Source organism: Schizophyllum commune, assembly GCF_000143185.2.
Source record: "Schizophyllum commune H4-8 unplaced genomic scaffold SCHCOscaffold_1, whole genome shotgun sequence".
Taxonomy (NCBI): domain Eukaryota; kingdom Fungi; phylum Basidiomycota; class Agaricomycetes; order Agaricales; family Schizophyllaceae; genus Schizophyllum; species Schizophyllum commune.
Window position 1 is genome coordinate 2,956,307 of NW_026089538.1, and position 13,201 is coordinate 2,969,507.

General features: G+C 57.4%; 4 protein-coding genes across 4 annotated transcripts; 2 read left to right on the top strand and 2 right to left on the bottom strand.

Annotated features, from left to right (window-relative positions):
* Positions 1 to 273: 273 nt before the first annotated feature.
* Positions 274 to 2,396, bottom strand: SCHCODRAFT_02032531 (uncharacterized protein). Its single transcript, XM_050341570.1, has 7 exons — positions 2,393 to 2,396; positions 2,260 to 2,341; positions 1,924 to 2,212; positions 1,606 to 1,870; positions 1,451 to 1,558; positions 961 to 1,403; positions 274 to 912 (listed from the first exon to the last, which is right to left on the bottom strand). Exons 3-7 carry the CDS (start codon positions 2,133 to 2,135, stop codon positions 372 to 374), a joined length of 1,569 nt encoding a protein of 522 aa, XP_050203016.1. The 5' UTR covers positions 2,136 to 2,212; positions 2,260 to 2,341; positions 2,393 to 2,396; the 3' UTR covers positions 274 to 371.
* A 284-nt stretch (positions 2,397 to 2,680) lies between these two features.
* Positions 2,681 to 3,793, top strand: SCHCODRAFT_02695496 (DUF1295-domain-containing protein; the record flags this gene model as incomplete). The annotated part of the gene is made up of 6 exons (XM_003035759.2): positions 2,681 to 2,738; positions 2,785 to 3,017; positions 3,070 to 3,154; positions 3,204 to 3,438; positions 3,489 to 3,701; positions 3,754 to 3,793. The coding sequence occupies 6 exons, from the start codon at positions 2,681 to 2,683 to the stop codon at positions 3,791 to 3,793; spliced, it is 864 nt and encodes a 287-aa protein (XP_003035805.1).
* Positions 3,794 to 3,951: 158 nt separating this feature from the next.
* SCHCODRAFT_02562591 (glycoside hydrolase) lies at positions 3,952 to 8,500 on the bottom strand (the record flags this gene model as incomplete). Its single annotated transcript, XM_003034941.2, has 3 exons — positions 3,952 to 5,420; positions 5,469 to 5,983; positions 8,475 to 8,500. 3 exons carry the CDS (start codon positions 8,498 to 8,500, stop codon positions 3,952 to 3,954), a joined length of 2,010 nt encoding a protein of 669 aa, XP_003034987.2.
* SCHCODRAFT_02562595 (uncharacterized protein) lies at positions 8,188 to 12,910 on the top strand. Its single transcript, XM_003035758.2, has 8 exons — positions 8,188 to 8,380; positions 8,432 to 8,575; positions 8,623 to 9,862; positions 9,916 to 10,065; positions 10,114 to 11,677; positions 11,734 to 11,948; positions 12,006 to 12,536; positions 12,588 to 12,910. Exons 1-8 carry the CDS (start codon positions 8,331 to 8,333, stop codon positions 12,699 to 12,701), a joined length of 4,008 nt encoding a protein of 1,335 aa, XP_003035804.2. The 5' UTR covers positions 8,188 to 8,330; the 3' UTR covers positions 12,702 to 12,910.
* The last annotated feature ends 291 nt before the right edge of the window (positions 12,911 to 13,201 follow it).

The window sequence follows — 13,201 nt, forward strand, 5'->3', positions numbered from 1 at the left end:
CATCAACAGCGAGGCCGAACCCATGGCAACGGTCAGGAAGTTCGACTTTCTGAACGTCTTTAACAGATTTTTCGCGTTCCCTGTCTTCGAGACCCTGCCCGGAGTCCGCTCCTGTGCACTTTCATTGAGCCCGCAAGTGCAGATCGCTCCCCAAGACGCAGCAGCGGCCTCGTAAGCCCGGGGAATCCATTTACACCTTGTACCGATTCGGGCGCCGCATTTTGCACCAGCCCCTGGCTGCCGCACGCAAGAGCCAAAAAGGGTCTTCTGAGTCCCCAAGTCTACAGAGCATAACAAGAATACACAAAGCAACGGACTACCACCTAATGGACAAGATACGGCAACAACGATAATTTAAACACGCACATAACTCATCGCCCATTCTCCCGCGTACCGTTCATGCGGTAGTTGTACGAGTACGCGCCAACCTGCGCGGACGTGTTGGGAGACTCCGACTGCGGAGGGCGCGGACGATAATAGCTGCTGCTGCTGATTGACGTTCGCTGCGGGTCCGGTGTAGCCGCAGTCGAGATAATTGGCGATGTCGTGGTCGACGCCACAGTTGGCATTGGCCAGGGCATCCCTCGTGAAGACGTTGCGGACACCGGAGTACTTGTCGGTGGAGGCTGCAGAGGTCGCTGGGGCCCCTGCTGCTGCGACTGCGACGGCGGTGCTTGCGACAGTTGTGCTGTCGGCTGGGGCTGGTGCTGGACCGCAGGAGAATCAGAAGGTGTCGACTGATTCGTCGGTGATCGCATTGTGGTCGAAGGCCCTGCAGACGCAGGCGGCGCAGTCGTCTCAGAGTGACCCGCTGGTTGATATTCGCCGTCACTGTTCCGACGCTGTCTCTTCGGGCCTTTGCCCGAGCTCTCCTTCAGACCAAGGGACGTGGCCTTGATGAGGATCTGATGTCTGGTGCAACGCTTCAGCACTAGCAATGCATTCCAAAAGACACCGTACCTTGTCCTCGTCGGGCCATACTGCTGTATCACCCAGTCCCATGTCTGGTCCTCCGTAAATTGATGCGCTTTACTCTCTTCGTGTAACCTTTTCAACTTTTGTACTTCTTCCTCCGACCAACCGCCCTGGTTAGCGCCTGTACTCGCTGCGGAGTGCGATGGAGGTGCCGGCGGGACGGGCGCAGATGGTGTCGTCGTAGGCGGATAGAAGGGCGGTATGCTGTAGGGGTATGTATACGGCCCAGAGGGGAGCGCGGTGTATTGTGAATAGGTTGCCGGCTGACTTCCCATCGGCACGACGAAGGACTGAGGGTTGTTGATCACCGCGGCAGGCGGAGCTGTAGGGGCGGAAGGGGTGCCTGTCGATTGCTGCGAGTAGAACATCGGCAAGGTAGGGTACATTGGAGGTGGTGGTTGCGTGAGCAGTCGTTGCGGGTTCTGAAGCTGCAAAGTTGTCAGCAGAAGCCGCCACAGCGAACTGAGTTGCATACCAGACTGTCGCAGATCCTCTTCGCCTCTCTCACCATGTTCATGGGATCGACAGGGTTCGCGGGCGGCATCTGGTAACATTGCGCGAGGACCAGTGGAGGGGTCGCTTTCTAGAGTGCAATGAGACAAGCATCGCAAAGCCGTCGATGATACTGACAAGCAACTCTTCCGCGGCTCCGTAGAACTCGGCACAGAGGTTGAGGACGCGCCATTGAAACTCGTAGTACTGCTGATTCTGCGCGTTGACTTCGGGTAACGGAGCTGGTGCTGGCGCAGGCGTCGGAGCAGGAGCAGATGCGCTCCCCTCAGCGGGCTGCGTCTTTTTCTTGGTCTTGGATCCGCGGGGACGCCCTGGTCTTCTCTTCACGGGCACCTCCGGCTGAGTAGCTTCTGGCGGCGCGTACGTCTGATGAGGTGCGGCTCTGCACGGCCCGATAAGTACGAGGGGACGCGGTGCTGACATTGCGCAACTCACGTCGTCGCAGGGGGAGGGGAAGACGGCCCGGATGCATGGTGCTCGATCTCTTTGTGCTGCAGATGATCCTCGACCATGCTTTCATCCTCCTCCTCTTCCTCGTCCCGACGGATGGGGCTCATCTGACGGTGGTACATGTTGGGGGGATATCCAGCGGAGGTGGCGCCCACGGGGTTCAGCGCGTGTGAGATCTCTTGGTAGTGAGTGTTCATCTCCGTCTGGCAGCCCGCACGAGGACGGGGGAACGGCGGCGGATCAGGTGTGTGGGGGAACTCGTTCTATTGCAGCCCTGCACGATGTCAGACACGACCCGCGTCGAGGTGCGTGCGCGCGTACCGATGCCCGAAAACAGAACGCCGATGGGAAACCACGGTCTGCGATCGTGTTGAACAATGGGATAATGCGAATAAAGGTGGGTCTGCAGAATATCTGAGTGGTGTGACGGGGAACGTAAGGGACATTATCCTGCCTGTTTGTTGTCGAATGGCGACGCCGGAGACCCCTTTGCTTGTGACTAAAAATGCTGATTTCAGAGTCACCACGAGGATGGCTGCTCGCTTCCACTCGGCGGTGGGCGTCCTAGAAGCCTGGATTCGGGCGGGACGCACGGCGGGGCGGCTGGAGGCGGCGGCGGGGAATGAGTTTATCGTGCTGTCCAGCGTTACGGCGTCACAGCTGGGACACGTGTGACAGCAACCGGAAACTGGCCGGGCCCCGGATCAGCAGGTTGAACTTTGATTGCCATCTCGTCGACATCATGCATGTGTTCTCGCGCCTCCTGCCCTCCCTCGCAAGCGCATACGCTCTCCAAGCTGGTAGCTGCCAGCCTCTCTCTCCATCGGTGTAGCTGACACCACATAGCGTTTGCGCTTTACTGTGTACCGACGCAGAACGACATCTTCTACGACCTTGCGGGCTCGCTGGGATTCCTGTCGACGACCTTTGTCTCACTGTACTACCCCCACCTGAAGGCCAAAATCAATGGACAACCCGGATCCCTTCCAAGTCTTCTATCTTTCGCGCCTCGTCAGCTTCTTCTCACCGGCGCTCTGAGCATTTGGACCGTTCGCCTCGGTCTTTTCTTTCTGTTTCCTGTGCGTTGGCCACAATTTGTGGCACCCCACATCAATTTACCTCTACCTCCAGCGCGCTCTCAAGAACGGAGGCGACAGCCGCTTCGACGAAATAAAGAAAGAGCCCCTCAAATTCACTCTCTTCTGGCTCGGCCAGGGTCTGCTTACGCGTCCTTCGGGTCTTGTTCGCTTCTGATGCCACTCTAGCCACCTGGGTCTTCCTTGTCGGTCTACCGGTTTACATGGCTAACACCCTTCCGGCCTCTCTTCACCCGCCGCTCGGTGCACGCGACTATCTCTCCTTCAGCCTTTTCGCTGGATCGCTGATGTTCGAGATGATCGCCGACAAGCAAAAAAGCAATTGGAGGGCGGCGAAGAACGCGAAACAGCATGACGAGAAGTTCATATCGTCTGGCTTGTGGAGCATTAGCCGCCACCCTAAGTAAGCACTCTCCGATGCTTGCTGACGGCTGAACGAATACTTGTCGCTAGTTATGTCGGCGAGGTTGGCATTCAGGCTGGTATATGGGCTCTCGCGACGGGCACTCTTCAAGCTGGCTACTTCCCTCCTGGATCAATCGCGCTGGCAGGATTGAGCCCCATCGTCACCTACCTTTTGCTGCGCAAGGTATCGGGCGTCCCTCCTCTCGAGGAAGCAGGCGACAAGAAGTTCGGCAACGATCTTGGCTGGGCACAGTACAAGAAGTGAGTGACGCACGTTATTATTCGTGAACCATCGCTCATCTGCCCGCGTCAGGACTGTGCCCATCTTTTGGCCTGGTGTGTCCCCGAAGTAGATAGATGAACACCTTTGCTCAGACCGACATCCAATTGTACAACAGCATATACACGGACTTTCTTGGAACTGTACTGCATAATGGTAGCATACACGCGTCTTGTACTTATACCAGCGTCAATGATTTGTGGCAAAATGGAAAGATCAGTAATCATGGACCTAACCCAAGACTAAGGAGACATCCTCCAGCAAGACGCCTTCGCTACCTATGGTCTGCGCGGGCGCCGCGAAGGACATGTTCGCTACGTGTAGAGAGTTGCCTGAAATACCCATGGTGGTCTGATATAGGTAGGATACGCCGCCGATTTCGGCCACGGTATACAAGCGAGTCGCTCGGATCTGCACAGTCGTCGGCTCGCCGAGCGGAAGAGTGTAGTCGATAGGATAGAACTGATTGGTGGCAATGTCCTGGAAGGCCAAAGACGAGACGAGGAGGGCGGTGTCCGTTCCTGCGAATATGGTCCCGTTATCGGCGTCGGGCGTAATGGTGAAGGTCAAGGTGTACGGCGGTCCGACAGACGGGTACGAGGTGTTCGTCGGCACATCGTCTAGCGCCGTGTAGTTAACCAGTGTCGAGCCCGGAGCAGCGCCCCGCACGGCGCGACTCAGATTCTGGCCCGGCGCCTTTGCCTCCAGGATCGGGTACACCTGCTCGAACTGCTCCTGCGTGAGCTCCGTATCCCGCACCCTAGACCCCGCCCACGCCTTCTCCGCGAACGTCGCAATACTCTTCGCCACTTGGAAGTACACATCCAACGGCGTCGACGCATTGTTCCCATAGTCATTCCACAGCGCCATGATCGAGCCTCGCAGCAGCGGATTATCCACCGACGTGTTGTTCGTCTGATCGTCCGCGCTGAAGATATTTGGCGCCCAGCCACCACCGTCGGGCGCGCTGCCCCAGAGGAGGTCCTGGTCGAGCTCGTAGGGGAAGTAGGGCGAGTACTTCCCGACCATGTAGAGGAACCGCTGCTCGGAGTTGATGACGGGATAGCCCTGGTCCATGAGCTGCACCGGAATCGAGTCCCCTGGGAAGTTCCAGTGCTGGATCGTCACGTCCTTCGAGACCGAGGACGTGTCGCTCGGCTCGTACGTGCCCCAGATGCGGGTGCCCTTCTTGCTTTGGTTAGCGATGTACGACGCCATGTCGTTGACGAAGGCGATGTAGTCGTCGGCGAGCGAGCTGTCGTACTCGTCCGCGCCGATGGAGACCTCGGAGGCGGTGAACCAGGGGAGAACTTCATCCCAGGCGGCTTTTACGATGGCGGTGGACTCGGGGAGGGAGAGGTTGAGGAAGTCGGGTGCGAGGGGGATGGCAAGCTCGGGCTTCCATTTGGTGAAGACGAGGGAGTGGCCTGGGGTGTCGATTTCGGGGATGAGGGTGACACCGTGTGCGGTGCAGGTGTCTTGGAGGGCGGTAAAGTCGTCATAAGACCACGTCTCGTTCTCCATCCCCACGACCAAGCCGGCGATGGGAGAGCCTTCCGACGGCTGCAGGCGGAATGCTGCATAGTCCTCCTTCCACGCGTCTCCCACGGTATGCAGGTGTGGATCGTTGTAGATGAAGTCGGAAACGTGCAGATGCAAGGTTTGCAGCTTGAAGAAGGACGCGTATACGCACATGTCGGCTACTCTCCTCAGCATAGAACGTCTAAGTAGCGCGAAGGCATACTTACCGACAAAGGAGGTCTCGAAGTAATGCCGAGCAACATCCAGCATGAAGCCGCGAACTTCCCAGCCGGGCGAATCAGATCCGCTGCCCGTGGGTATCAGCAGGGCATCCGAGTCGCCCGAGGCGCTGAGGACTGCCTGCTGCAGCAAAGTGCGCGTGCCCCACCACGTTCCAAGTGTACCTGAGCCCGAGATGGTGTACACCGTATCGGTGATCTCGAAGTCATAGCCCTCGAGAGTGCTGTCGCCATTATAGAGCGTGTGATTTGAGTCTCCGATGGTCAGAAAGACGACGGACTGATCTCCACCATCGGCGTTGGGCGCGACAGTGACGACAGGAAGGTCGGTGAAGTTGGTTATCCAGATGAGGTCTTCTCGAAAGGTAGCAGCATAGTCCGTGAGCTCGTCCGCGAAGTTCTCGTCGACAAGGATCTGGAGGTCTGATGTTATGGAGAAGGTACCTCCACTGTCTGACGCGGTGAACTCTGCGACTGAAGGAATTTGAGGGGATAGCTGCGCTCTCGCGACTCCGAGCAGCTGAGTGAACAAGACAACGACACAGACCAGAGTGCGCATAGTGACAACGCTGAAAAGGCAGAGAGAAGGGTCGCCAGCATTCGAAGCCACCTGATAAGAGGCTGCGTGGGACTCTAGAGTCAGAAGACAAGCCTTCGAAGCGGAGTAAGGTAGGACAATGCAGCCGCATGGCGCAGATAACCGGCATTAGGGAGGTTCACAGTGCGGTTGGGTAAAATGTTGGGTGAAAGTTGGATGAGGGGTAGGGCAGTTTACCCAACTTCGATCGTGCGGGCGCCCAACGCACTTCAAACTGACTTCGCCACAAAAACACACTGGCAATCGGCAAATTCCGCCCGTTGGTATTGCAACAGGGACTGGACAGCTCCGCGGCATCACGGCTGAGCTTTGCCGATAACAGCCCGCGTTGAAGCACCCCCGACTGCCTCTCGGGGACATCAGAGTCGTGATGGCGGGCCCTGATGCGCCCTCGGGGACGTCGACGTCGGCGACGGAGGAGGCATCGCACGCAATGAGAACATGATATGGACGAGATCAATGCCTGCCGGAATCCATACAGTTTTTCAGGCCTAAGCAGGAGTGCCAAAGCCACGAAGGTAGCCTTTGTCCCAATATTTGTGAAATGACTGCAGTATTTCAAAGAATTATTAGAGTGAGTCTGCCCAGGATTTTACAGCGCTTTTTCAAATTCATCATGTATTATATTTTGGTGAAAGTTCTTTCCGAACGCGCGAAATGTTTGAGAGGGTCGGCAGAAATTACTTCGGACGCGCGATGTACCCATGACGTCACGACCTTGCTCACCCTCTGGCACAGCGGCTGTCGCGCCTCCGCTCTCCCAAGCTTCACTACGAGGCAGGATCAGATCGCCTGGGTCTCACCCACCGCTTTCTCGGTGCCCAACGTCGGCCTTCGAGCAGGGACAGCTCATAAGGTGCTGGTATGGGCGTCAGAACTTTTCGCAAATATTCGAAGATTGTCGTGAAGTTCATTGTCTTTGTTACAGGAAATTCGTGAAAGAACATTGCTTTTCGGGTTGTGTTTCGTGTAAAATCCTAGGCAGACTCACTCTATTGCCAGCGTTGAACGTGGCGTTCAGCAGCTAGCCAGGTCCACGCAGCAGAAGACGGCTACTTCCATCTTCTCAAAATGCATGGTTCAGCTTGTATGACGTGTATAGTAGTGACTCTTTACTGTCCACCTACCAAGCTGGCACCAATAGATCATCGTCCCAAGTTGAACCTCGCGGAAAATGCCGAGCACGTAACGTGACCGCTGGCGAGCGCGACCCGGAAACCAGACGAAGTTCGTGCACCTGTGTTCTCTCCCTCACTGCGCTTTCCCTACGGCATCGCCGACAAGTGGGATCTTCGCGGCACTCCTACTCATCTCCGTTGGACGATACCTCAAGTATACCTCTCGTATAACTTTCGCAACATGACACTGCGCGCCAGAATAGCATGCGCCTGGGTCAGCTACCGTTTGTGCATGACATATGTAACAACTAGTGAGTGGCTAGTGACTGGAAAAGTTTTCCTCGTGCCCCATACAGCGTATAGTTTTACACTCCTCCCCCAATACTGCGTATCACGGTGAGCACTCAGTGCAGGGGTTAGGTTTACCATGCGTATGTAGTTCCTCAGCCGTTGTGAGTCCCCAGCGCGCTCCTCTGCTCTCCCCCCTCCCCACCCGTTTCTCATCCCTCACCCAGCATTGTCTCCATGTTTTACACACCTGCGCTCAGCACGTCACGATGCGCGTTGTCATTCAATGTAGATATACCTGTATATACATTTCTTCGAGATCTTACCATTGCGCGTCCATTCCACGGAAAACAGGCCAGACGAGTCGACGGGCCCGGCACGGGTCTTGTATCTATGCCCAAAGGGCCGCTTAGCAAGTGCGGGCGAAAGAGTACACGGCGGGGTCGGATTGCGCCTGGGATCGGACGCGCGCCGCACCAAACTCCCTATTGCCACTGGGTATTACAAAAGAAGCACAGCGAGGAAAGCGAGATTGAAGGGCCCGGTTACTGTGACTACTGATCTGGGGGTGACATTCCTATTTTCTGGCAAGTGAGGGGGTCTGCAGAAACAAGTTTGCAAGTCAGAATTTCCGTCTCCGCATGGATTCGGCAAAGGCCGAGCCCTGAACGCGGCCCGCACGGTCAAAGCGGTCCCTTGTCCTGAACTTCCATTTCCCCTCGCGCTTTGTTCTGGTGTCGCGTCGAATACCTCATAGACGCGTCTACACGCACTCAAGCATCCCCTCCCGCGTCCCAAATTGCGCACTAGTCTTAACGTTAATCCCCGCACTAAATCCCTACTCGCATGTCTCCGGACGTCGATACTCTCTTGCAGGAACGGCTTGATCAGCTAAAGCGAGTGGCTTGCAACATATTCGCTTCGGTGAGGCTAACGATGGCACACAGTGAGATAAGGACGCGAAGAAATGCTCAGCTGCGTGAGATGCACCGTTTATGGGTGCATAGGGATAACATCTGCGCTGTGAAGTATCCCAAGGCGGAAGAGGCGGACGTACAAGAGTTCCTGGAACAGTTCGACTTGGTCGAGCAGTGCGTGCCTGTGCTGTACGACAATGTCATGTACTTACCTCGTTCAGCCCGGATACTGGGACCATCGAGTACTTTATGGAGAACGAAGTCTTTCCATCCAATATCGGTGGCCTACTTCGCGCGCATGCCCCCTCGGTTCGTGCACATGCTAGCGGCAGTGGCATGGAGAGAGAAGGCAGCCCTAGTTCGTCCGATGATGTCCCACTCGTCCGTCAACAATCACGCTCGCACTTCAGCGAGCCAGATGTCACTATGTCGGACGTTGCGGACGGCGAGGGGAAGGCCCATGTTGATGCCTCGGCTGCCCCACCATCCCCCGCCTGTCAGGCAGACAGGTCACCATCGCCTCTGGTAGCCAAGTCAGAGCCCGAAGAGCCCTCTGCAGCCCTGTTTTCTACTCCCGCGGGCGAAGCAGAAGCGTCCAACATGGATGATGATCATCTTTCCACCCCTCCAGAAGAAACCGCCCAGCCCCTCGCCATATCGTCCGTACCGCCATCCGCATCATCGTCCCCACTGCCTCAGTCACAACCATGGGTACCTCAACAGCTACGGGAACGCTATCCGCCGGACACTCGTCCATCAGAAGGTGCCAATGAGATTCCCAAGGTCGAATCGGAGGATGTAGCAAATGCCGTATTCGACTTTACAGTCGAGTCGACACAGCCGACGACCACAATCGATGAACAACAAGCGGACGCTATGGACGTAGACGAAGCAGAGAAGATGGGCAGCGGCGCCGTCGAGGAGGGTGCCTCAGATGCCAAGATCGAGGCGGCGTCTCCTCAATACCAGCCCACTCTGTCACAAGCGCCACAGATGGCAGGTCCCTCTACAACACCACTTGCACCGCTTTCCATCGCACCTGCAGACCTGCACTACGGCGTACTACCTCCCACTGCATCCGAAGACCCCTTGACTCGTCGCTTGGGACGTATCGTCACCTTGCGCAACAAAGCGCGTTCCCCTTCGCCTCCGCCACAATACGACTTCAGTAACTTCCAGCCCGAAGTTAAACCTCCCGCCACACCGCCGGGTCCTCCTCCGCCTGTCTACGCTCCCGAACCCTACGATCCTGGGTATACGCTGCCAAGCCTGTCCGATCTGCCCGTCGACTTCAACAAGAAGGCGACCAGTCGCAAGCGCAAGCGCGACAAGCAGGAGATCAAGAGGAAGGAGCAGTGGCAGCCCATCGGCCTGAACGAGTGGGGTGCAGCTATCCGTGCCAATCCAGTTTGGAAGAAAGTTTCCAAGTCTACCAAGTGCTTGTCAACGAAGGAGTGGGGTGTTAGTGATATCTTGCGGTCGACTCGGTCAGTGACTGACATGATGCCCTACAGATCGCATACGCTGAGCTGAAGCTGATACGCACGCTCGACCGAATGGAGTTGATGAAGGACTATGGTCGCTGGAGCTTCCGGCAACCCAAGAAACAGCGGAATGTGGGCGTCATCGCGAAGACGCACTGGGATTATCTCATGGACGAGATGGTGAATATGATTTTGCCTCTTTGTTCACATATGCTAAGCGACTCGCAGCAATGGATGCGGACTGATTTCCGGGAGGAGAGACGATGGAAGTACGCCGTCGCCTTCAACATTGCAACAGCCGTGTTGGAATGGCATGCCGCGGGTGACCCTGAGACGCGGGTAGCGAAAGGCATCTGCGTCAAGTGGAAGAGACCACCACCTCCGGAGGACGTGGCTATGGGTGATGCGGACGCAGAGGTGGCCGACGATCAGGGTATGGAGGTCGATGACGGGACACGATCACCGTCTAGGGTGGATGGAGCCATCGTGGACTACGGCTCGGAAGAGGAGGATGACGACGAGCAGGAGAAGCTTGTTGCCGACGAGCTGCAGCAGCCTGAGTCCTTGTTCGATGATGCCCTTCAGACCGCCGAACGTGCGGCGCATGACCCTGGTATAGGCATGACAGAGGCCGATCTCAAGCACGAAGACATCGAGCCTACGTTCGATTCAAACGACAATGCCATGGCCGTCGACGGTGCTACCACCCATGTGCCATCTGGTGCGGTATCATCTCAGAAGGCCAGCGCAGCTGGTGCGACGCCAGTCGTCAGTGGGCTCAAGACTGATTCGACGGACCCTGCACTCCATACGACCTCGGACAAGGTGGCAACTCGCCCAGACGCACCTCCAGTCAAGCACCACAAGTCTAGTGCATTTGCCGGCCTGCGGGAGCGCATCGCGTACTCCGACTCCGACAAGCTCTTCCTCGAGTTGGATGACTTCGTCCTGCAGCATGATGGGCGGGATACCGTGTCCAATCTGGCCGACATCTTCGCCGACTTGCAACCCTACACCATATTCGATCCGCCTTCCTCCGCCCCCGCACCTCCCCTACCCGATAGCAAGGAGAAGGACAGGCGAAAGAGGAAGGAGGCGGATAAGTTCGACCCGCATCGCCGCGTGGACGAGACCATGGTCACGAAGCTCTACCCTGTCGGCAAGTTCATGCACACCAAGCCCACGCTTCTTGGCCCCCTCCAGCCCGCGCACAAATGGCAAGACGGGCACTGGGTCAACCTCGACGACAGCGCCGTCGCTCCAGAGGAGCCACAGCCCCGCGGTGGCAGCAACGAGCCCCACAATAATCTATGGCCCGCCAATCCCAACCATCCGCGCGTGGACTACGAGAAGAAGTATGGGCAGGGGGACCGACGCCGGATGGAGCCCTGGACGCCGGCCGAGGACGCGCAGCTCAAGGCGCTTGCAGACCGCTACAACCAGAACTTCGCGCTCGTTGCGGAGGCGTTCAACGCGGGCGTCACCATCGCGCGGCGCACGGAGCGCGAGTGCTTCGAGCGGTATGCGGACAAGTGGCCGAGGCCGGCGACGAGGTTAGACCAGGTGGCTATGGCTGCGCAGGGTGGCACTGAGGTGACTCCGCCACCGCCGACGCCGTCGACGAGTATGATGACGCGCGGGGTCAAGCGGGGGAGCATCTCGACGCCGACTGCGCCCATCATCACTGGCGTGGGAGGCAGCGAGCAGCGCAAGCGGAGGAGGCATACGGCAGTTACGGAAATTGTCCGTCGTGGGGCGAAGAAGCGTATAGAGAACCAACAGAAGCAGCTAGGTCAGTCGGACAAGGTATAATGGAAAGACACGTCGTGGGCTAACCTTGTCGTGCAGCCCAGCGAAAGCCGTCGGTCGTTCATGAGACGCATAACCAGTACAACAAATACCCGAGGCTGTCACCGGCTGAACTGAGCCGCATGAAGGCGGAGAGGGAGGCTCGCGTCGAGAACGACATGGCGATCGCGCGGCGTCGGCAAGAAGAGCTCGTGGCCAGGCAAGCCATGGCGGCGCGTCAGCAGCAACAACAGCAACAGCAAGTTACGCAGGCAGTGAGTTCAATGCATCGTGTAGTAGGGAATGCAATGCTAAACACGTTCTGCGTATAGGGCCAAAGTCAGGCGCAACCGGGGCAGCCGCATCCGCAGGCCGTTGCTCAAAACGCTGCTGGGCAATTGCCAACCGCGCAGAATGCCCAACAGCCAGTCGCGCAAATTCCGCCCGCTCAGCAAGCCCAACAGCATCCCCAGCAATTGCAGCAGATGCAGACCGCCAACGGCCAGCGCGCAGGCAGCGCCGGCGCCCTCGCCGTCCCGCAGACTACGCGCGCCGCCGTGCAGAACATCTCCGGGCAGCCGCGCGCAGGCTCCTCCGTGTCGGGCACCCCCCGCATCTCGCCTCAGCAGATCCTGCAAGCCCAGCAGGCCGCCGCGCGGCAGAACCAGATGCTCGCGCAGTCGCACGCGATGGCGGCGTCGCCCGCCCAGTCGCCGCCACTGTCAACTGGGACGCCTGTGAATGCGACGAACTCGCCACGTCCGCCGAGCGCGCAGGCTGGGGCGGGGCAGCGGGCGTCGTACTACATCCCGAACATGACCGCGGAGCAGATGATGCAGTTGTCGAGGCATCCTCAGTTGATGGTGAGTAGGCTTGGTGGGCAAGGTCATTGATGGACACTGACTGGTGACTAGTATGGACCGTATCATCAGGCTGCACAGTCTCAACAACAGCAGCAGCCCCAGCAGTCGCCACAACAGCAGCAGGCCATTCCTCAACCAGCTCAACAGCCTCCCCAGCAGCAATAAGATGTTTTCGGCATAAATTATCCTGATCTTGTCACGCTTCTCTCTGGTGTTTTTCCATTGTGTATGTCTTCGCAATATATCTGTGTTCTTACTGGAGGGTTTATCTGAAGTGTATCCAAATTTCGAGCTTACCGGGACTGAACCAAAGTCTAATGCTCAGTAAAAGGACGGTGCTGTGAATCATATTAATCATATGCTGAGGAACCGCTAAAGTGCTTGAAGGACACAAAAACCTTCGTGTGATCAGGCAGCACAATTGGAGTCTACAATGCGCGCCAAGCTTGAACTTGTTTGGTCGCTTTTGTTTGTTCGTTGTGCGGCGTTTAGCCCCAGGCGCCGCACGTCGTACGCTCATAATCGGGTCGATTCTGGTATCAAGCATATCGTGACCAAGGCCGGCGCAGAGAACCATTTTCGCCCACCTGACCAGAAGTGGACGGACTGCCGCGCTTGACGAGAATTGGCATGCGCACTAAGACGCGCCACGTCTTGATTCGGAC

Bases quoted from the DNA above. Each gene is read 5' to 3' on its own strand.
- SCHCODRAFT_02032531 (XM_050341570.1), bottom strand. From the start codon at position 2,135: ATGAACACTCACTACCAAGAGATCTCACACGCGCTGAACCCCGTGGGC. The intron at 1,559-1,605 runs GTCAGTATCATC...ATTGCACTCTAG, and splicing joins GAGCCGCGGAAGAGTTGCTT to AAAGCGACCCCTCCACTGGT. The intron at 913-960 runs GTACGGTGTCTT...GCGTTGCACCAG, and splicing joins TATGGCCCGACGAGGACAAG to ACATCAGATCCTCATCAAGG.
- SCHCODRAFT_02562595 (XM_003035758.2), top strand. From the start codon at position 8,331: ATGTCTCCGGACGTCGATACTCTCTTGCAGGAACGGCTTGATCAGCTA. The intron at 8,381-8,431 runs GCGAGTGGCTTG...GATGGCACACAG, and splicing joins GAACGGCTTGATCAGCTAAA to TGAGATAAGGACGCGAAGAA. The intron at 11,949-12,005 runs GTGAGTTCAATG...TTCTGCGTATAG, and splicing joins AACAGCAAGTTACGCAGGCA to GGCCAAAGTCAGGCGCAACC.